General features: G+C 38.7%; 2 protein-coding genes across 2 annotated transcripts; one reads left to right on the forward strand and one right to left on the reverse strand.

The window, feature by feature from the left end:
* The first annotated feature begins 2082 nt into the window (after nucleotides 1–2082).
* ASPA (aspartoacylase) lies at nucleotides 2083–8651 on the forward strand. The gene is made up of 6 exons (XM_033078437.2): nucleotides 2083–2461; nucleotides 4269–4464; nucleotides 5616–5709; nucleotides 6113–6220; nucleotides 6757–6866; nucleotides 7386–8651. The coding sequence occupies exons 1-6, from the start codon at nucleotides 2235–2237 to the stop codon at nucleotides 7596–7598; spliced, it is 948 nt and encodes a 315-aa protein (XP_032934328.1). The 5' UTR covers nucleotides 2083–2234; the 3' UTR covers nucleotides 7599–8651.
* Nucleotides 8652–10561: 1910 nt separating this feature from the next.
* On the reverse strand, nucleotides 10562–22931 carry TRPV3 (transient receptor potential cation channel subfamily V member 3). The gene is made up of 17 exons (XM_033078332.1): nucleotides 22813–22931; nucleotides 20471–20575; nucleotides 18825–18911; nucleotides 18005–18162; nucleotides 17557–17733; nucleotides 17227–17367; nucleotides 16756–17036; nucleotides 15996–16172; nucleotides 15196–15354; nucleotides 14718–14819; nucleotides 14119–14192; nucleotides 13360–13525; nucleotides 12819–12885; nucleotides 12206–12477; nucleotides 11702–11814; nucleotides 11110–11180; nucleotides 10562–10656 (listed from the first exon to the last, which is right to left on the reverse strand). The coding sequence occupies exons 1-17, from the start codon at nucleotides 22929–22931 to the stop codon at nucleotides 10562–10564; spliced, it is 2364 nt and encodes a 787-aa protein (XP_032934223.1).
* Between the last annotated feature and the right edge of the window lie 1268 nt (nucleotides 22932–24199).

Consider the following 24199-nt stretch of genomic DNA (forward strand, 5'->3'; position numbering starts at 1 on the left):
TCGGTGTGATTGGGAGACACAAGAAGCCTTTAATCACCCTTCGGTGGGATCTCATTAATTAGCTCCTCCCCCGAGCAACCGTGTAGTGTCACCCTCAGAGAACCTGAATGTCCGCGAATGTGTGGATGCAAACGTGGCTGTAAATAAAACTAAGGGCATTTTTCACCCTGTTGCTCTCCTCAGCTGTTCTGGCTCTTGCACATGGCTGGTTGCTGTTTAAAATCTGAGTGCTTGGCACGATTGGATCTTGTCCTGTTTTACTAAAACTTTTCCTTCAGAAGCACTCCCAAATATCTGTAAGCAGCACATCAAACCAATCTGGATTCTTACTAAACTAAATATCCCACATCCTTTTTGAGAGTGTGAGTATTGGCAAAGCACAGCAATAAGGGATGGTTCCCAATGCTTAACCATGAAAAGTGAAAACTTTCCATGTGAATTCCCATTCATCCCCAAACTGGCAGGTCCTGGGACACCAGGAGTTAAAGTGTTTGGATGGGAACTGCTCTAAGGGGATAAAAGAAGCTTCCATGGGTTTAGTTCCTAAACTCATGTTTGGAAATTCACTGTCTCTGTCCTAAAAACACTCTTCTTAGGAGACAAACTTCTTGCATGTTAAGTAAGTGCACAGACATCTCTGTGTTTCATTCAGCGCTTTGGAAGGAATTACAACCATTACAGTGCCAGCAGCAATAAAAGATAAACTATATGTTCCAGCCCTGAATGTTGTGTTTTCCTGTTAACTCTTCAAACTGCTGCTGTGTTTAAATTCAGCAAACCCAGATTCAGGGTGTGAGTTGTGTTTTTGGGTGTTGTGTCACTCACCATTCGGCAGCGCTGCTGAAGAAGGGGGTCAAAGGACAGTACAGACTGTCCAGTGCTGTAAAATGCAACTTTACTGCTTTGTTTAATAAATTACTTATTCTGATTAAATATCTGACAGCTCCTAAGTACAGAGTAATACAGTTGAGTATTTAAGTAAACAGTCTCTCTGTATTAACTCGCTGTAAGGTTCAGCAAAATCTGAATGCATGAACTGAAACAAAGAGAGCAACTTCTGTAGAAATTATATTCCTGGCAGAACTATTCTAGATAAATCCTGTGCTTAGCTTTTCCTAGACCTACAGTCTATAAAGACTTTCAGGAACTGGCCAAATATTCTCTCAGTCACTGGAGTATAATCTTAATAGAAATTAATTGTTCAATAAACATTCTTTATTCTCCTGCAATCTGTTATGTTTATATCATGAGTCACATACCAATTGCAAATACCTCTGTCGTTTACAGCAATAAAGCTTCTTTTTCTGTTAATAAGACCTTGTATTCTAAACATTTTGATTCTCAGGATGGAAGTTACAGCTGCTCTTTGGCTTAAGCTTCAGAAGCCTTTCTGAACGCTTTTGGAAATGGAAGAAAAGTTGCTGACTAAAGATTTTTTGGGAGAGAACAGAGCTGTTGTCCCATCGTGGTCTAGATCTGTTTCCTTTTTAATAAGAGACTGCACAAGTTAAAGGGTTGTCCCTGGCAAAGTTGTTTCAATGTGTTAGAGGTCTGTGTTAGCAGATCCCGAGATAGAACTGGAGCCAGAACTCTGGGCAAGTCAGTCAGATAAATTGTGCTGTAATTTCAGCTTGTGTTCCTTCTCATCACTATTCTTAGGATTTCTAAAACAAAAAAGGTCGTACAAGCCAGGGCGTGCTTTGAGGAACTTAGCTGTTCTTGGCTTTTTTAAGATGAAAATACTTGATGTTTCAGCATTGTGTGCTGGACTAAAGCCAAGATACAATTCTTATTTTGCTGATTTTGCTCACTTTAAATCCCTCTGCCCTTATATAATATAATACTTCTAGAACTTCAAACATACACAGGATACCTGTTACACCTAGTTTAAAGAACAAAAATACCTGCTAGTTAAGTGTAACACCAGTGTTTTCCACTGTTCATTAGCACAGGATTTCCCTACAGATCATGTATTATAAAGAGTGCCCAGAGTTAACTTTTGGACTGTGGAACAGTGCCATTAACAGCCTCGGAGATGTTACTAAATACGGAAACTGAAGGGGAGGCTCCTTGGGGAGGGAGGCTGGAAAATCCCGCCTCAAAACTGAGTTGAGAACTGTTGGGAGAAATCCATTCACTTTCTTTTGCATCTGACCTAACCAGCAGAAAGACTCTCCTACTGGAAAGAATTTTTATTTTTTTTTTCCCCTCAGAGAGAAAAGCTTTCCTTGAGCATGAGTTCCCCGTGTGCTCAGGTGAGACGCGTGGGGCTCTTCGGGGGCACTCACGGCAATGAATTATCGGGGGTGCTCCTGGTCAGGCACTGGCAGCAGGATGGAGCTGAGATCCAGAGAGCAGGAGTGGAGGTGAAACCATTCCTCACCAACCCCAGAGCTGTGGAGAGGTGCACCAGGTACATTGACTGTGATCTCAACCGGGTTTTTGACCCCGAGAGCCTTGGGTAAGAGCAGTTGTGCTTTTCTGTTCTTCTCTTTTTCTGGGTTTTAAAATTCTTTCCAGATTAAAATGTTGAACACAAGTTCCCTTACTACTTTAACAGTGCAGTCACATAACTGAAATTACTGACCTTTAACCCAAAAAAAGAACAAATTGCATGTGTTAACAGACTCACTTCTATTGCTGGTAAAATCAGTCTCAAACCAACACATTACCTCAAACATAATTTCAAATGAGTATTGGATGAGCTGCATTCGTGTGAATTGGAGTAGCACTGTTCTGAGTCAGTCATTATTTCTCATGTCTTGTGCAATTCAGTTTGGGAGCTCTTCTGAATACAATTAGACTTCCAAGAAATAGCAGATAAAACAATTAAACATAGACATGTGAGTGTCTGAAAGAATGGACAGAAACCAGGGAAGGGTGTTTAATTCTAGTTATGTACATTAAAAGGTGAAAACTTGAAATTAGAAAAACTTGAAGCTAGAAATAATCTATACTAAATCAAAAGCATAGCAAAAAACCCTCAGTAATTTAACTAACTCATTATTTTAAAAGAAACACTGTCTATAATTATGCAAAATAGTGACTGATTTTAAATTTTTAATAGGATTTGATATTTCTGTGCTTTTGAGACATCTATTCCAGAGGTATAGTTTGCTATATAAACATTCATGGTAGAGTTGCTAACCAGCAACTTCTGTTTCAGAAAAGTTTTAGTGGCAAAGGTGAATATCACAGAAAGGAATACTTACTGTATATATTTTGCAGGCAGTTATTCTTATCCTACACATCTTCCCATCTGGCTTTTCATCTTAGAATTTTGTTGTTGATTATTACATCTAAGGTAACCAGATGTTAACACATAAGCTATGAGGCCATTCTTTTAATTGTTTACTTTGGAAAAACATACCAAAAAAAAAAAAAAAAGTAGTTTTGTTTGGTTTCAGCTGCTTTGAACACAGAACACTTGAAAAAACACCAGATTAAGACACCTGCAGGTTTCCTTCAGATTTTAACTAATATTTCTCAGGAAATACTATGAAGTTGCCTGGTCCTATGACAGCACTACTGAGTGTTTGAAGGTCCCTTAAGTGTAGAACCTTCAAGATCACAAATTATTTTACAAAATAAGAAAAAGGAAAGTGAAATCTTGATACTACTGCAAGCAATGGTGTCAGTCTCATTGGCTTCAATAAAAAGTATAAATTAACAGTTTTATGTGAAGAAATGTTGAATTTCAAAGGTAGAGATGAAGAATAGAAAGGTGGATTATGTGATACACAGAGTCTCCTGAAATTAGAATTTGGAGGAACAGATTTGAGGTAGCAAAATCTTCACTGAGCTTTAAGAATCCTAAAGGAATAGACTGTAAAAGTCTGATCAGATCATGAGAAGACAAGAAAAAACCTTGAGGGTGATGTCCAAAAGTCCAGACTGATGCCTGAATGTGGTGTCCAGCAGGAGATGGATCCAGTCTTGGAAGTGCTCTAGGGTGTTGCTAAATTTTTAGTTAGTTTTATGCATAGGGGAAAGTTCTGGGATGTAAGGAGGAATAAATTGTTTCCAGCCAAAATTTGATCTAATAATTATAATACCCTTTTGCACAAGACACAGAATAATAAGCATTACTAGACAATCATACTTGCTTTCTTCAACAAATTCAGCCAATTTGAAGTTTGGTAATTAAACAGGTGATTTCAACCCCAGTCAGTTTCGGATTTAAAGTGAAAACAAAAGGCTAATACATATTTTGTTGACTATAAAGCCATGGAATGAGCTTACTAATTTCTTTGTGCTGATGTTAACAGCAGGCCAGTGGTGGAAGATATTCCATATGAAGTGAGGAGGGCTCAGGAAATCAATCATATATTTGGTCCCAAAGGTAGTGATGATGCCTATGACCTTATTTTTGACCTTCACAACACCACTTCTAACATGGGTGGTACCATTATTCTTGAAAACTCCAGGGATGACTTTACAATTCAAATGGTTCATTATATCAAGGTAAAACTCATTTAAATGAACTATTAAAATAGATTATTAGTTGTAATGTTGTATTACTATGTATTATTTTGTAGTTTCTCTAAAGTTACTATTTTTTCTTCTGCAAAACTGTCTAAAATATTTCATTACTCATGGGATTAATTTTTTAAATCAGAAGCAATTATTAATTTGATTTTAATATCAGGTAATTCAGATTTAAACTCATCATATCTTCATGTATTAAAATGAGCATTAATAAGACTGATGGGCAAAGAGGAATACTCAGAGTAACATCTATGAAAATTAATGCAGTTTAATCTGCTTTCACACTGATCTGTCAGGAACTTGGACAAATTTGGGTTACACATGCTGAATAGTTAAACATTAATTTCATTAAATAAAGAGATATAACAAATAATGGAAGTAGGGAATGACAATGTTCCCTTATCAGTGATGTGTCTTTAGAAGCTCTTTGATTCTGCTGTTCCTGGAGCTGATAAGTTTTGGTGGATTGAGGTTTGCAGAAGTGCTGCTTTAAGCATAATTTGCTTGAATTCTGGTGACCTGGACAGTGACTGATGGAATCCAGGTTGGGCCAATGATGTGGAATTTTAATTTTTTTTTCCTTTAGAAACGAGGTCTGTTCAAACATTTTTTTCTCTTACTATATGTATTCTTATTAAAAATATATGAAGATCTAAAAAACTTTTGACTCAAATTATATGAAGAGTAATGGTGGGCAGTTATCAAGAAAGAAATCTCAAGTAGCAAAAATGCCAATAAAGATTAAAATGAGGCTCAATTCACAATCTGTGTCCCCATAAGAGAACTGAAGTCTAACCCCAAATAAAATAATTGAAAACTGCTTTATGGTATTTCAGTTCTCACTTTTGGAACCATGCTGAGGAGAATTTTTTTCTCTGCTCACAGTTCAAGACTAGAACTGTGCTCAGTTCTGGTTCATTGGAGCTGCCTGGCATCAGTTAATGGAACAGACACCAACAAACACAGCTTTGTGCATTTTCTAAAGATGTCCTACTTCCTTGAGGGCCCTGAAATAAAGGCAACATATTGAAGACATTGTGTAAATCACTTCTGCATCAGTAATCTTTTGTGGCACAACATTTTAAAGCATTTTGCATGACAAAGGCATTTTTAAACCATCTCCACAGAAGGCTTTGGCTCCAGAACCTTGTCCTGCTCTGCTGATTGAACATCCCAGCCTGAAATATTCAACAACTCGCTCTGTGGCAAAACATCCTGTTGGTAAATATCAAATTTAAAGGGTCTTGGAGCTCACCAGGAAGGATTTTGAAATGTGGCTGTTTTCAGATGCCTTGTGCAGAGTGCTCTGAGCACCAGGAGCTGTTTGTTTGACATTATAGTTACCAAAATGAATGAATGTGATTATCCATTCATCTGAAGAGTTCTGATTTACACAGAGTTGTGGCTTACAAAGCACAGAAATCCCTAAACTCAATTAACCCAGGAAATATTTATAATATATGACAAGGACTTGCTTGCCTTAAAACCCCACATAATTCTGTGCCTCACAACCCCTCTCAGAATTAAACACTGACCCAGCAGACATTTGTTTTTGCTGTGCAGTGTAAGCAGTGTGTGATGGGGACATGAAGTGACATTAATGCTCTCCCTCATCTCCAAACAGGTGTTGAGGTGGGGCCCCAGCCACAAGGTGTTGCCAGAGCTGATGTTTTGGACAAAATGAGGAAGATTGTCAAACATGGCCTTGATTTTGTGCAGCTTTTTAATGAAGGTAACGAGAGCTTACAGCATCCTGTGTACTTTTAAAAATGGGTTGGGCTCTAACATTTTACAGTTAAACAGGTAAAAGGTGGGGGGAGAATTAAAAAATTAAAGTCAGACTTGTGCACTACCTAAAATACACTCTGACAAAATAAGTGTTCTTAATTATTTCAGAGTATATTTTGTCAGTGGGTTGGGGATTTTTTTGAAACAGAAAGAAAATAATGCAGTTATGCATGTCAGAACTTCCATTATTGTTTTGGAATAATAAAGTTTAAATACCACTGGAACCACTCTGTGCTGTCCAACACTTTCATTGATATCCTCATCTACAAAATAGATCTTTTTAAGTGAAAAGAAATTTCAGTAGCAAATTTAGATTTGAACTTCATGTGCCCCAATACATGACTGGACTATATTTCTACAAGTTGTCTTTGAGGGGAACAACCTGATGATTTGAGCCATTCTGCAGAGAATAAATAATGCAATGTTCTTTTTAACAGGCAGTTTTTCATCTTGACATGAAATTACATTTATTCTTTCTAGGCAAGGAATTTCCACCATGCACAATTGAGGTTTTTAAAATAATGGAGAAAGTAGATTATCCCAGGAATAAGAATGGTGAAATTATTGCAATAATTCATCCTAAACTACAGGTAAATTCTAGAATAGTTTCCTTTTGTGATATTTTTTACTTATTCCTGTGTTGCTTCTGCTACATTGTTGTGTGTTTTAGTAATAAATATTTTAAATGCCAATATTGCCAATGGGTTTATTGAATACTTTAGACCTCCCCTAGGGTTAAGTTCTCTCACTAAGGTCATACATTCATTATTTCAGGAACTGTCTTGGGAATCACTGACTCTAAAATCACTACAAAGTAAGAGACAATAGGATGGTTTATAGTTTAGAATACAAACCTAATTTTTTATTCTAAAAGTGTGTCTGTTTTCAATCAACTGTGAGCATCTGCAGTTCCCTCTAGTTCACTTTACCAATGAATTCTGAAAATGAGGGCCAGACACACAAAATTATCTATTAAGATTAGAAGGAATTATTTTAAAAGCTTTTGCCATAAACTGCAGAAATTAGCATAATTAGCATTAACTCAAGAATCACATCAAATATACAAAAACCTGAAAGTAAATATGTTCTATTTATTTTCTTTCTCTAAGGATCAAGACTGGCAGCCACTGAAGAATGGTGATCCTCTATTTTTGACTCTTGATGGAGAAGTAATTCCATATCAGGGGAACTGTACAGTCTATCCAACATTCATTAATGAAGCTGCATATTATGAAAAGAAACAAGCTTTTGTAAAAACAGAGAAAATCAAACTCACTGCAAAACACCTCAGGTTGCCAGTCTCAGAGCAGAGCACTTCCTAAGAGCTTGTTACAGATTTTTCATATTAAAAGTGGGTTCTTTGTGAAGTCCAGAGTCATTCAGCAGTAACTTGTGGGATAAATAAATGCAGAATCTAATTTTAAATTGTAATTTAATTAACTTTGCTGAGCACTTTGAGATCTATTGTCATAATGCAGATTATGACTCTTTATTGTTCTAATAGACTCCTATAATGCAAAGAATTTATAAATATTTTTATGAAGTTTTTATGAAGAAGCTCATCCACAGCACTACATTATATACAAAAATTACAGCTTTTCTACTTCTTAACCCCAAACCTCAATAGCCAACACTTTTTACAATGGGCTGATCCTTGGAATGACTTCCTCAGGTAAACACACAAAATGTGAGACAAAGGAAAAGCTGGGCAGAGACAAATAAATGACATTATCTGCATATGGCTTGACCCCACTGTGCTGAAGTGGAAGCCTTGGGGTTTATTTTGTTTCCATACTTACAAACATAAAAAAAAGCTAAAAACAGGATTTCAGAGAAATGTACTCTAAAAAGCTTTACATCTCATTTCAGTGTATTTCACTGTATTAATTGTATTAATTCAAGCTGCTTCTGATTTAAGGCAAGATTTAGGCAGTTATGATGAAGAGCAGTGCACAAACCATACCTGAGTATTCCAGGATGGAAATTAAGAAGAATTCCATATGGAGAGACTTGTTCTGTATCTGTAGAGACAAAGCCTGTCATAACATCTTAAAAAGAGAAAAAAATGGGGGTTTAATTAATTTTCTAATGCTGTTTTTTACATATTTGACAAGGTGGTGGTGATAAATATTAAGAACTGCATAAGGATACATTAATTATTTACTGAAAGATTAATTGTCCAGATAACTGTCATATTCTACCTTTGAAAAGTGATACCATCCTCATTTATTAATAAATTTTAAGGGGTTTTTTTGCCTTTGTGTAACTCCTGTAGCAATAAAATTTAAAAAAAAAACAAACACAGGGCAGAATGTTGATTGAATGACAAGTTTTATTTCCTTAATTTAAATAAACATGGTATAAAAAGCACAGAATTACCTGTTCTAGTCTTTATTCAGAGTTTCCTTGGGAAAAGCCTGGAGACAGCACCCGGTCGATGTGAGGTGGCCACAGAGGGCATTTCCTCTGTGGGAGCTTCTAGAAACAGCCCCCAACTCGTTCCTGAGTTCATCCACATGGATTTGTACTGGGCAGTGGCACAGCAGTGGGGTTTTTGTAGGATTTTTTGTAGGGTTTTTTGTAGGGTTTTTTGCAGGGTTTTTTGTTTCACAGCCCAGAGGTCTCGTCGTGTTTCCAGTGGCCGCAGCCTCGTGGCCCAGCCTGGTTCCTGAGTGTGTGTGAAGAGGTATTTTTTTTCCCTTTGTACAAAAACTGGCACTGAAAGGATCCAGGCAGACCTGTGCAGTCCTGAAGCAAAGTCCTTCCCTGGCAGCTTTGGTGCAAAATGAAGCAGCAAAGATCCAAGATCGCGAGACCGCAGGAATTTTTCTCCTCGTGCTCACATCTCCTACTGAGAAAGGCAAACAGTGCTGGGCTGTGAGGTGAGCTGTGGCTGCACAAATGTCCTTCCCCTCCAGCTGCTGTGCCCTGCCAGAGCACAGCTGAGGTTTCCTGTGGATCCCATCCCTCCAGGCCATGGTTGGAAATCAGGACACAGTGTCTGTTGGAGGCTGGCTGGGCAGCAGGGCCCACATTCACCATCCCTGTAAAGATTTTGCATTATCCTTCCCACTGCAGGGCTCCCTCATTCTCTCTTCTGTCTTAAGAAAGTCTTTTGGATCATTTTGCCCACAGCTGCAAAATCCAATGCAATTTTTATTATCATTCAAACACAGAACTGAGTTCCCCTGAGTCTCACCTAAAATAGCACCTTTAAAACAGGCACCACATGAATAATTCTGATGAAAAGCCATGACACTGGAGACACATGTTCATTGAAATTTAAAAGTACACAGAATAAATGTTTCTTCTTATATACACACACACATAAAATAGAAAACTGAAAATATAATTCATAGTACTTGATCATCACAGGTAGTGAAATAAGAGGTACAGAAATGTATTAGAGTCCTCTGAATAAAAAAAAAAAAGGTCTGGAATTGCATTGCATTGAACTGATTTTGTTCAACTTGGGAAGAAATACTGACTTCTGATTTTTCTGAAGAACTTCCAGTGTCATAACTTTTTATGTAGGAAGATGCAACAGCATGGAAAAGCCAAGGAGGAAAAGTAATGTTGTGAATGGAGCAAATCTCCTCCATCAGGAATTCTGTTTTTCTGCCCTGTTATTTCATGGGGAGGCACAGACACACAGGAATAAATAAACAGCAATAAACTCCAATTACACCCTGGGGACTGCACAGAGTAAAACAGATCAGGAAAAGCCACTGGGACCTGAGGAGGCTTTTTCCAGCTTCAGGGACCAAGCCTCCAGTAACACTGAGAGTCAATGCAAAAGCTGCAAATTACCCAGAACCTTGTTATTTCAAAATAACACACTTCATGTAGTCATTGTCAGAACTGAAATGCTTTGCTTTTCTCCACAACAAGAACTCTTTTTTTCCCAGCATACAAAATTAGTTTCTCATGAGTTAGATTCCAAAACCCAGCAGATTGGGCTCAAGATGACCTTAATTTTCCAGAAAAAGAATAAATATCTCACATTTGACCTTTTTTATCCAGTTAAACATCTCAAGCCAAGTTTGAGGAGCATCAGGAAAACTTGGCCAGCACAAGTTTGCGAGGCTCAGAACTGACCCAGTGAAATAATCCCATTTATTTCAGCTCAGCTGCTCTGAATAAATGGGTTCAAGCCATCAGACTGTGTCACTGAAAGTTTGTGTGTTCCAGCTGGCTACAGCTGTCCAAAACAGCCACAAAGCTTTCAGCACCCACTGCTGATGCTTTTAACCTTCAGAAGAGCCACAGGTCAAGCACAGCACAACTAAACAGAAGTTTCAGGCAAATCATCCATTTCTTCAAAGGTATTCAGGGTGTTTTTGCTATTAGTTCTTGAATTATCTTGAATTTTGCTTGGATCTGCAAAAAAATGCATTGTAAACAAAACAGGATATGGTAGAAACTGCATAGGTAAGATCAGAGTTTTGCACCTTTGTTTTTGTTGTTAAAACATGTATTTTATTCAAACAGCAAGCTCTCAGTTTGCTACCATATCTTCTACAGCAATTTTTCACCCCAGAGGGAGCTCATTTCTCCAGGACACTCCTGCCCTGGCAGCAGATGGATGTCTTGGATTTCCTGGCCAACATTGATGTCATCCAATACATATGTTACAAAACTTGTTTGTCACCAACCCTCTCTCCAAGTCTTTAAAAGTAATTTAACACCACTGCCATATTAACTATTACTTTCCCTAGCAATAATGTGTGGTTTAATATGAGTTTATATTTTTAAAGGTAAAAAACTGTAACAAAAAAACATCTCTAAGAAGAAAAGATTCTGCAAATAGAGTGTCATAAAATTCCACAGTACCTGTTGGCCCTGGATCTTCATTAATAAATGAAACATGGGTTTTCCACTCGGTCCATTTCACTTCATTAATCCTGTTTGCATTGCACATAAATTGTGTTATCACCATGCATTCTCCCCCTGCTACATCACTGATCTTCCCCCTTTATTCCTTCCTGGGACTGTCACACTTTACCTCCTGCTTTGCTGGCACTAAAAGCCTGAGTGCCTTTTGCACTGTCAGGCACTATAGGAAGGTGAGAATAATATCAAGACTACTTCATAATTTCACACATTGTTAGTACAGTCTTGAAATATTTAAGTATTTTTCATTAAACAGCACAGTTCTTTAATATGGTAATCATCAATTACCAATCAACTTAACTGTGATGGCTTTTGAGCTGACATTCAAAGGAAATTATGATAAAGTGACATTTACTGCAAGCAGATTTGATGCTTCTAACAGTAAAAACATATGAAGATAAAAATCTGCTTTCTTACCAAATATGCATCTAGCACAATTTTTAGAGATAATAGAAATATTTTAAAGAGGTTTTTGAGGAGAAATAACCTTGAAGCAGCATAAAGAGAGCACATTATTCCAGCTTTGCTTTACCTTAAACACACCCTGGTGTCATTTTCAGCCACTTTACATCGTTCTCCCAGCTGGAATTTTTTCCTCAGGCATTTTGGTAAGAATTTTTCAAATTCCAAAATGGTCCTGGCTCTCTATTAGCAGTAAATAATAAAATGAGTGTGGTTAGCCATGGTCTGGTTTCACAGCATGCACAGTTTGCAGTTCATAACAGGTCAAGCCTCCACCCACAGCCAACACCAAAAACAGCACATCACTGACAATTTGTGCAAATAGGGATTCAGATTCCTGGAAAAATAGTGAAACACATCATCTGTGATATATCCAGGGGAATGAAAGGCATGGGTTGGAAATCCAACCCATGAGGTCACTTTTAGGATTGTTAATTCCAAAGTTATTACAATTCTCTCATACTGGAATTATTAATTTCTATTATTCACACACAAAACCAAATGAGTATTATCTTTAACACTTGAGTTGTTGTATCAGCAGGAGAATTTTGGTCCAAGCACCTCCCAAACAAACCTGGAGTTTCCAGATGTGCTCACTCTCCTTAGAAATATCCTCCACAGTTTCTCCCATTAACGCAATCAGCATGTTCAAGAGAAGAACAAAAGTCAGCACAACGAAAGTGATGAGGAGCAGGAGGAACAGGACAGGGTATTTGGAGTTCTGCTGGATCTCCAGGTCACCCAGTCCTAGGGTGAGCTTGAAAAGATCCATCAGGACAGGTCCCAGGCTGCTGTTGGAATGGCACTCCCCACCCTCCTGGCACGTCTCGATCAGGGCAGCGAGAGCTGAGAAGAAAGCACAAGGAAATTTCAGTCACAATCATTATTTAGGAGTACAGGGCATTTCACCCCAAAGAATTCCAACTGCTCAGAGAGCCAGAGCTGCCCGGGCACACAGAGCAGCCAGGTGACAGTTCCAGGAAGCAGAAGGAGCCCACATCCCACATCCCAATGAAATTCCAGAGATTTGAGAGCGAGGCAAATGGCTCATCTGCTCACATCTAAACTTAATTTAACATCCAGAAGAAACCCCAGCATGAGCTCTCATGAAAACAGGGTTCTTATTCATAACAATGCTAAAACTTGACTCACACAGAGCATCAGTGCTTTTCTCCAGTAATATTTACCTACGCCAAATCCCAGCAAAAACACCATATAGACAACTAAAAACTTGATCACATCTTGCAGGATGACCTGAAAATGGAATGAAACAGTTGGCAAATTAAAATTCAGAACTAGTTTTGTGCTTTTGAATTCTGCAGGGATACAGGTGAGGCACACACTAAAGCATCAGACTGCTTTCCTTGAGCAAACAAACCCAAAGGTCTGATTTTTTATCTCAAGCCTGGTGTGTTCTCTGAGAGTAACTAATTCTGCACAGTACAGACATTACAGATTATGATACAATTGCATTGTAGAACTAAATTAGCTGGAAAAAGCACAAGTTACTCACATATTTAATGTAATAAAAATGTCAGTATTAAGATACAAACTAGTTCCTGCTGTTGCAGAAGGACAAATAGCGTGTTCTGCTGAAATAATGCATAAAAACTGGAAATAAGACATTTCAACATGAACTATAAAATACATATAATTGCTGAATATACTTGATATGGATTGGAGAACAATGGAGTATCATCAGGCAGGTAAAACAAAAGAAAAACTTGCCTTTTGAATCATCACACTGTAAATGCCCATGGACTGGAAACCTCTGGTGAAATAGAGCATATTGGCCCAGCCAAGGGCCATTGCCAAAACAAGACACACCAGGTGTTCTTTGTAGGAAAACAAGTACAAAAAGACAGAGAAGATCACAAGCAAAGCTTGTATAAAACTGTTAAAAAACAAACATATATGTAAAAGAGAAATTACTAGCACAAAACCAACAACAGAATGGAAAAATATGAAAACAAGATGTCTTTGCTCTTTAGGCTTAATTTGTAATTTCATGCTGCTTTTTTATTCTCCCCATGAAATTGGCATTATAGTTTAATGATAAAATAAGTTGGTGCAAGTGGTATAAGTATATTAATATATAAGGATTATATTTATTAAAGCTTAATTTATGTAAACTGTTCTCCCCAAAACAGCTGCTCAATGCAGATTTTGCTGACAGAGACATTAAGAATCCTTACAATCTCTTAGAAGCCATTTAATTGCAGCTTTAGCTTAAGGAATTGATAGAATCATTACAGATTTTCCACAAACAGGAAAGGCACTGGCAGGTGGGAAAAATCCACTCCATGCACATCAACCTGGTATTGTTACTGACAGGTAAACTTAAATCCATCTCTCTAAAACTGATCATTTTGAGGGGAAAATGTGAATATCTGTTACAGGAGCACATTCTCTGTGACCATGAGATAGAGAATTTTTCATATAGTAGGGAAGAAAATAAAAATATATATATATGCATGTCAGACTTACAATGCAAAGTGGAACCAGGCATCAGAGAGAATTGACTGCAGGTCTGAGGGCCTGAGCAGGAAAATGGCCACACTCTGTGCAGGCAGAAACAGAAAATACAGGCATGGTGGGAGAGAAAACAGACCTCAGAATCTGGTTTTCAAAATAATTTAGCTAGTGTTGTCAACTTATCCATCTACTGATAAGACGTGGTAACTTCTTGAATAATTTTTTTATAGGGATGTAAATTCAAAAGTTAAAATTCTGTCATCTCTGGAATAATTTAAGTGACAGGTTTTAATTACTTACAGTACATGGCAAAGTTATAGAATGAGATTTTTTTTCCCATTACAACTTGCAGTTCTTTGTCCTGAATGCCAATAATGGGACAATACTGATATTATAGAAATACCAGATCTCTGCATTGACAATTTGAAAAGCAAACACCCTTATATATAACCAGAGGCATTCTGAATAAGTGATTGTGCCCAAGATTTGAAAATTACACCTATCAAAGATACTCCATGTGTATTGCCAATAGCAGCAGCAGCATATCCATACATTTAGACAAGTTCTTTACAAATTAACTGTGTATTTGTTACTAATAAAAAAAATCTTACCTCTTTTATGGCTAAAAATATTGCTCCTAACATAACCATCACCTGTCCTGACAGCTGCAGCCACCCCACTCCTCGGGTCAGAGCCAGTGGATAGGGAGGAGCCTGCAAGACAAATCGAGAAGGAAAATCTCATTTCCATCCCTAAAGAGTAAAAGGCAAAGCAACAGAAACCCTCACACCTGCATCTCTCTGGGTTCACAATTTCTTCCCTTCCAGGGAGAATTTTCTTGTTGTATTTACACAATCAGATCCCTAACAGAGGGGTTTGAAATACCAGAAGTTTCTTTCTGAAAGGAAAAACAAAATATTCTCCTCCCACCTTTAGAATTTCACAGACTTTGTATCATGTATTTGTAATTTAGGTCATGTGGACTCTCTATACCCAGATATTCCAATATCTGCTCTTGTTTTAGCATTTTAAATACAATTCAGGAAATACTCTCAGTAAAATTTGGTGAGATTCAGCTGCTGTACTCACTTCATTTTCATTAGGCCTGTGGTAGGACACCAATGTTAATGTCACATTGTACAGGAAATAAAAACAGCAGGACATGAAAAACATGTGCCTGGCAAACTTCTTCCATTTCATCCTCAGGAGTGAGTTCAGAGGCTCCAAAGTCAACATTTCGTGACGATTCTGAGGAGAAAAAAATAAAAATAAAAACATCAAATATTTCAATTTGCTGCCTGTAAGGAAAGTGAATTTTAGGTGTGGATTTTGTGTATTTTATTCCATGCTATCCTGGCTGCTCCAGAAACATCTCTGTGCTCAGGGATGTGCCAGACCACCCTGAGATGGGACAAAGGGACAATTCCTCCTCCTGCTGGGATAAGCTGCCACTCCCTGCTTGGTGAATTATGCCTGAGCTAAAACTCTCCTGTGAACTCTGGTCCTGCTCCCTATGGAAGTTTTGTGGCAGGATTTGAATTCAGCAGATTTGAATTCAGCAAATCAAACACTCCTAAACACCTAAAATACAAACCTGTTAAGTTTATTTTACTTGGTCTGAGCAGCTTGGCCGTATTTATATTCCTAAGTCAAATTAATGCTTCAATATAGGAAAAGATGCTCCCAAAAAACCAACCCTGTGTTGAGTGCATCTTTGCTTACAGCTGGCATTATGCAGCAGCATAAAATTTATCTTGCTCCTGACACAAAAACAGAGAGCCAAAAATCACTGTTCACAAGTGTTCAGTTGTTTGCAAGGCTGACACATCTAAAATGAGGATACTGGTGGAAAAAAAACATTATATTTTATATAAAAAGAGGCAACTTACACCAATATTTGTATTATAGACAATGATTTCCAGCACTGAGTTGTCAGCAGTGGTATCCAGCTCTGTCAGATCATACAGAGAGGACTGAACAGGACCATAAGCCCAGTCTGTGAATTTTCTTGACAGGCTCCTGTTTGGCTTCTCTCTGATCTCTCTGCTCAGGATGTATTTCAGAATCTAAAACATGCACAGATCATTTGTCAGCAGCTGTGTTGTTCATGGGAAAGGAGAAAGCACATGAATTTACTTGCCCAAACTTCCATCTTTTACCTATAACGTTTTGTGCAATTTAATGTATTTATAATTGTGCTATTCAGTGAGGGGTGCTGGATGTGAAAAATCTCTAAGAAATAAATTCAATGTTTTTAATGCCTTCAGATTTTCTGTCAGATATTCTTCTAAAGGATGAAAGCACAATTTTCCATGTGTTCATTTACGCCTCCCTTGAACTTAATTACTTTCTAAATCACCCCATTGCCAATTCTTTACACTGCAGTTGATTTATGCAAACCAAATTCTACAGCAGTACAACAGAGCAGTTCTAGTGAGTTTTCTGAAATTGTTTGGTGGTAAATGCAGAATTTCTCGTTCTAAACAGAGGGAGTGAGTTACAGAAAAACCTTGAAGCATACAAACAACACTGCAATGGAAATATTTGTGTTCTGAACAAAATCAGCTCACCAAATACTGATACAAAACAGGATAACCAGCCTGGAAAGAGATGTGTCAGAGCACAAGGTGCTACTGAGATCACACCCACCTCTAATTTGCCAGTTTTTGCAGCTAATTGCAGTGGTGTCAAACCCTCCTTATTCTTGGTTGTTTCCAGAGTTCTGTCTTTACTTTTCAGCAGAATCATGTCGTACATTCTGATCACAAAGTCATTCTGTGTTTTGGAGTCCTCTGCCACTGTAACTAATGCATGGAGGATATTGTTCCCTCTGGAATCCTGAGAGGAAATATTGGTCCTGGCATTGTCCATCAACAGCTCAATGATGTCTGGCTGGTTGGTACATGCTGCTAAAGCCAGTGCAGTCTCACCTAATGCACAAAATGCACAAGTGGTCATGTTTTATTTCAAGCATTCAAATCAGAATAGAAAACTTTGTCTTAATCATCTTAATATATGAAAGCACATTTATATATTGATTGTACTGGGTTAGGATCTTATTTTATGGAAGTTTTGGGTATTCCTTCTTAACTTTTCCAGAAATATCTCAATTCCACTCACCGAAATAAAAGCCTTCATGCTTGTGTTTGGGATTAAAGAAAATACCCTGGGCATGAGCATTGACATCAGCTCCTTTTTCTATGAGGCTCTGGGTGATTTCATACTGTCTCCTCTCAATGGCAATATTTAGAGCTGTCTGGCCTGAAAAAGCAGACACAGGAATTTAGGGCTGAGTCTCCCAAGCACACTCAGAAACATTCATGATGTTTCACAAAAGGATGGCACCAGTGATAATTAATAAAAGTTGATTCAAGGAATTTAAACCATCATTATTTTATTATTTTATTTATGTTTAACCATATACCTGAAACTGCTTTCAGATGGCAATACCTTTATATGCCTCTTCTGTGTATGCTGCATTGATGAATCTCTCCAAAATGCCATTTTCCTCTGCAAAGGACAGGAGCATGTTCACTACCTCGTTTGTGTTCTCGTTGATGTTCAGCAGAGCTTTCATCAGACACGTTTTCCCAGTGTCTGAAGCCGTGAACTTTTTCATCAGGTAATCTGCAAGAGTGAATTGTGAGATTAGATCCCTGTTATTTATTAAACTTCTGTCCATTAAGAGTGAAACCTGAGGGATACAGATGAACACAAACTATTTGCCAAACCATCACTCCATCCTGTTCACACCTCGAGCAACCTTGGTTTTCCTGTTGGACATCCCGGTGCCGTAACCCCCAAATTCCCATGGAAATAAAGATATTTCCCAGGTTTAGGTTGCACCTGAGCTGCCAGAAGAGCAGGCAGCTGTTCCCCAGGTGCCTGCAGAGCTCACCTGGCACGGGCAGGGTGGTGCAGGCACTGGATCGCTCCTTCAGCTCCGCCAGCAGCCGCTGCAGCTCCTCCACGTTCCCCTCGGACACTGCCCTGAACAGGTTCCTCTTCAGCTTCTTCCTGGCACTCCTCAGCTCAGGGCCTTGGCATGTGTTAGCACTGAATTGTAAGAAATCACCATGAAATTGCTGGTGCAATTTGTCCTGGTTTATTTTAATTTTTTTAGGAAGAGTAAAACCAAATACAATTGTTCGCCCCAGACTACACGGATTTGCCCTACTTCCATGGATAGCTCAGAACATTTCTCACATTGCTTATCTGCAGCTAAGTGTGCTGCTGAGAGGGTGCTTTATTATAAACAGCACATTTTTAAAGCATTTTGTGTTTTTTTCAATTTATTTATTCTTCTAGAATAAAGGCTAAGAAACGCTCCTTTGCTCTGCCACAACTGACTGCGGTGCTGCTCTCACAGCAAAGAGAATTCTCCACCTCACATCTTACACCACTTTCTGATCATCCCTTATGCTGGAAAAAGAATGATTTCATATTCCCCCCAAGCAGAAATACTCCATGCCTGATTGTGGTGTATAGGTCCTGCATTGCCATTTAAAAAACACCCATTACACAAAGAATCCTCACGCTAAATATGAAAATTGAGATTAGAGTTGTTTATTTCAACATTTAATTATCGAAGGATCAGAAAGGCATGCATGCACATGATCTTTTTTCCTAAAACATGGCAATAAAAACAGGTAATATCTACCCTATCAGAGATTTAATCAGTAGAAAATGTGCTGAGAAATATTTGTGTCTCTGCTCACCCACAGCTGTCCACGTTAGGGCTGTACTCAGTGGCATCATCCTGCAGGGACTGTGGGGAATCCATGTCCTCCCCATTTCCAGATGCACTGCAGAGAAAGAAAAACAAATGTGCCAAGAGATTAGCAGGTATTTTGGCAAATTGCATGAAGAAACAGCCAATGGTAGGACAGAGTGCACTAGAGTTTAAATTAGTCCAATTTGACATTGGCCTTTTAATTCTATCATTTTATCTCCCACAAGGATTTTAAAGTGATAAAAATGAAGAGACTCACAGGATTTTATTGTATTTTTAAAAAGATCACATTAGGAAAGCAATCTGCTTTGTGTTTGATTATATTATTTCACTATAGATCCTGAAACCGTGGGAACCTTTTTGTTTTCTTTTTTTTTTTTTTTTAATGATCACTGCTTTTTATGCAGCACCCTGAATGCTTGAAGCTTGCATTCTTCCTTTTCACATGCTGAATTTGTCATCTGGCACAAAACAAGTGCTAAATCAGTAGCAGTGAGTGGGTTGCAAATCCACAATGAAAGATTTACCTAAAGATTTACTACACAGAACCCTGTAGGCAATTCAGGAGTGTTTAGTGGCTGACTTGAATGAAAGAAATTGAGGACTGGGCCCTAAATAGATCTTTAGGTGATATATTTAAAGGATTTTCAATGGCATTGATATTTTGTAATTGCTGTACATAATTTCCACGCAGTCCTTAAAGCTGATCTGACTTAGAAAAATTAGGATAAATGAGTTTCTTACTTGTATTTTTGTTTTCACTGAGGTCCAGATTGAATAAACTACCTCAGGTTAATAATTTAGGGCCTGAGCTATTAATTATTGGCAAAACAGATGCATGGGCAGCACTACTCTGCAGGTATTCCCTTCTCTGAAATAAAGCTGGGAGCTCTGAGTCCATTCTTGTTCCATCTGTCTCTTCCCTGCAGAAAGCTGAGTAATGTGGTGACAAAGCACATGTGCAGGTCACTTCCTGAATGAGAGGGAGAAATTTGGGCACCACTCCTCTGAAACCAAAATCAGCCTGTCAGCCAATTCCTAAAAGCTGAGCAGACATCCTCAGACCAAAAACCTTTGGCCATTCTGGACTTGTGCCAGATTTGTGGCATTTTTCCCTTACTCATAATTATTAGCTGCTAACACCACACATATTTTTTTTTTAAATTAAGTGTATTCTTCCCAGTCATAATTTTTCTCTATTCATTCAGCATAAATGGCTCCTTTAAATATTTCAGATTCAGCATTTCCACGTTTGATTGTTAATGAGCAATAGAGGGAAGACGTCAGCAGCCAGCTGGGAACAGGGCTCTAAATTAGGCTGTGGTCTTCACACAGCAGAAAACACCCCAATGACAGCATGGAGTTTGTTCTAATGCATCATAAATAAGAGGCTAAGATTAAAAAAAAAATACTTATTTTAAATTTATTCAGATCTGAGGCTTGATTTATTCCATGGAAACGACAGCAGGAGGTAAAAGCAAAGATAAATCTCCAGTGAAGTTTGAAGTGACCAAAGCTATGAAAAGTCCTGTGAAACTCTGGCACTGGGGCCCAAGGAGAAGAAGGGGAAGCTGCTGGGAAGACAATAAATCTATTTACAGCAGGACCATTGCTTGTGCATCTGTCACTTACCACGGGCGAATATTTGAGTCCATGGGTTTGGAAAACACGGGGGGAGAGGTGTTACTGGGAGTGGCATTGCTCTCAAAACCATCAATCTCCAGGAAAAAGTGGGAACTGTTGAAGACAGTGCATTAAAACAAATATCAGTGATAAATGCCAAGCCCAACCATAAAACAAGAAAAGAACTACCAAGGGCAAGCTTGACAATTTCTGTCTCCTGGCATTAAACCTGAGCTGGAGCAGAAGTTTTCTGCTTTCCCCTGAGGGGATCCCAACCTCCAGCCTTGCCCAGCTCTTCCAGGCTGGCAGATGGGCAAAATTCCCAAGGTAATTTGAGAACACATGGCATCAGATCCTGATGTGTGTGAGCAGCAATCTCTAAACCTGCCTTGCACCCAGCTCCTGCCACTGCCCAGCCACACAAAATTCTGTTTTTTTTAAATCCCAGTGCCTGCTCTTCCATCCATCAGGATGGATCATTTCAAACCCATTAGCAGTGACAGTGGTTAAATCAGAAAGTTTGACAGGTCACACGTTCAGTGACATCAGGCATTTCCACCAGCCAGGGCTGAATGTGTCCTCTTGCCAGCACAGCATTTAACTCTTTTCCTTATAAATAGTTATGGTGAAAAGAAATAAAATTTGGAACAGCACAGAAAAAGTGATATGAAAAGAAAGATTTCACCTTTTAAAAGAGGGTTGAGAGGCAAAAATCGATGGCTTGGTTTTACTGGGTCTCAGTAAAACATTGCTCACCACAGGAAGGAGTTTCAGTGGTGGATGCAGCAATTCCCACTGGGGCTCTTCAAAAACTGCCTTACATTTCTAAAATGTTGCAGTAGTCACCTGGAAAACCTTTCCAATTCACCTATTATTTATGGGTTTGTCCATAGGGCTTTTTTTTTTTCTAACTACATCTTCCCAAAAAATCCTGTTGAAGTGAACTGCTTGCCTGGATGGTAAAATGCAGTGTATTATTAGAACACTGAATAACCTGCTAAAAACTGCAGTATCGAGTTCCTCTCGTTTTCCAATGGATCCAGGGGTTAATTCTGGCATCCAGGGAAGGGAAACAAAACACCCCAAAAGCCATGGTGCAGAGCAGGATGCCATCAAACAACCAGGTGCTGATGTGGCCACAGAGCCATCAGCAGCCTCCTCCCCTCGGATTTCCTGTGCTAATTACAGATTTAATCCACCCAAATTCCAGGAGCTTCCAGCAGGGAATGCCACCGTGTTTTAAGAAAGTGAATATTGCCAATATTCAGTGAGAAATGCCACCCTGGAGTGCAGCAGCTGCTGGTGGGGCAGCGGAGGGAGAGTTTGGAAGGAACAGGATGAAGCAGCGTTGCAACATATAATTAATGGAATATTTAAAGCCCTGCGTTAAAATCCACGTCACCAGTGCTGTGTGTTACAGGAATGCTGCCAGCCACACCCTGAGCTCTGCCTTGAGAGGTGGGAAAAAGCCCAAGGTTACTGTTCCTGAGGCCACAATGAATGGCAGATAGGAGATAAGTAATTGAGGGCTTGGCTTTGGCAATATTCCTACAACTCCACAATCTGCCATGGAATTGTCTCTTTTTGAAGTGCTGGGTGTATCATTCAGACACCTTGTCTCCCCCCATGTGTCACCAAAGAGCTTCTCTTTGTGAATTTAATGACAAAAAGACAAATTGGACCACCCAGGGAGTGGATCTCAAATAACTAATGGCACCATTCCTGTGAAAAGTGGTTCCTCTGATTATTGAGAATTATAAATGTCAGAACAGTCACAACTGGCCAGGCCTTCAGAGTTTCAGAAATTGCCATCATAACCAGTAATTATCCAGAATGAAAAGTTTATGAATGAAAATTTATCCTCACTCCACAGTAACTTAGTTGACTTCATGGTATCAGGCAGGAATTACAGCTTATATTATCCCACTCATATTAAATACAAACCCTCAATCCCTTTATTAATTCTCTAATATCAATTATGAATGCAAGTGAATATTTCATAAAACAGCAAAAAAGTCTCATTAATCAGACTAATGAAAAATAGAGTGAATTCAGGATTCTGTTTGTGATTGGATTTTTCAAACCTCCTGCTCTCCCAGTCCTTTACCTCTCCATAATCTGTCACATTTCCATGTCAGGCTAAGCTTGCAATGCTCCCTTTTTTCAGGCCAGCATCTCTTACATAAAACCTGGTGTGTTCTTCCATGTGATCTCTTAAAAAAAAATCACTTTATACTTTATAACCATCAGGAGATCAGATTTTTGTGAGGTTACAGAGAACAAAGATGCTGGTGGTATTTCAGGAGATAAAGCAGGGAGTTTTAGTGGTTTACACCGAGCTGGAGTCCTACCTTTTCTTGGTGGGAGTGCCTTCAGTCACCTTTTTCTCTTGCTGGTTTGCAGGGGGAATTCCAGGTGGGTTTGTTTTCTTGCCCATGAGTGGAACAATTTCGTTGTTCTCTTTAATCATGTTTCTGCAGTGGAGACACATCAGTTACTTGACTCCTGTTTCTTTGAAGGAAGTGTGGTGACCAAATTACCAAATTGTTTACAGTCTCTTCAAGTGTAGACACACAAATATTGATGCTTTTTTTCCCTAAAGTTTCTCATTTTTAAGCACAGCCCCCCACCATTTCATGTGTCAAATCTGGAGGGTTACACACATGACTCATTAAATTTCAGTCAGTGACAAGTGCCATTAAAAAGTGGTACCAGGACAGCCATAAATTCATAAATGTGCCTAAATTAATCTGAAAGGAGCCTGTCAGTCACAGTGACTGTGTTATTTAGAGAAGCAGAAAGAGCTCAGTGACTTTTATAAGTAGCCCTGAAGTTGGGCATCTTTACAGTTAATCTGAACAGTCTGCTCTTGACCAAGATGATTTCAGAAAAGTGGTAAATTCCAGGAAGATCTGTGCAGCAAAAAATGGATAAAGGAAGGTTCCAGATGTGAAAAGAACAAAGAAAAATCCCTGAAAGTTCTCACTGCATTGAACAGCAGAAGCAGCAGACTGAAAATTATGCCCAAGGTGAGCTCAGTGAAATTATCACATGGATAACACCCAGGATTTGTGTCCTGGTGATTTCCCAACATTTCCTCAGGAAAAAGAAAAAAAACCCCATGATTCTGCTGGATGGAAATGATCACCAGCACATGACACAAAAGATCTTGATGCATGTTACCTGCCTGGGAACACCCACAGCTTGAATTCTGTAAGGAATAATGAATAACTATCTCCCTGTTTCTCAATCTAATACTCAAGGGCATCATTTTAAATGACCCAGGATAATGTGAAAGCAAGAAGGTGAATTCAGGATACATTAAAATTCACTGAAGGTACACCCAGGAAGATTTATGAGGTCAGGGATCCATTCCTAAGGAAATCAGGGGAGTGGCCTCCATACACAAGGACAAATGGTAAAAATAATTTGCCTGCAAAGTTTGAACAAAATCATCTACACATTTTCCCCCTCCTACTCCACTTTCCTTAATGTGACAAATGAACACACACAAACTTTCTGCTCCTGTCACAGTGCTGCCAGTGTGCCTTAGCACCAGGATTCCTTCATTATGGGAGTATCAAGATACAGAAAGCAGATTGTTCAGAGTGTTTGAAAAGACATGACACCTGGTATGAGAGAGGAGCCAAGAATATCAAATACCCTGGTATTTGAGTGAAAGTCTATTAATGCATAAACAACAAATGTTTAATTATGGCAATTTTCAATCCCAAGTAC

The sequence above is a fragment of the Catharus ustulatus genome, chromosome 22 (assembly GCF_009819885.2).
Source record: "Catharus ustulatus isolate bCatUst1 chromosome 22, bCatUst1.pri.v2, whole genome shotgun sequence".
NCBI classification, from domain to species: Eukaryota; Metazoa; Chordata; class Aves; order Passeriformes; family Turdidae; genus Catharus; species Catharus ustulatus.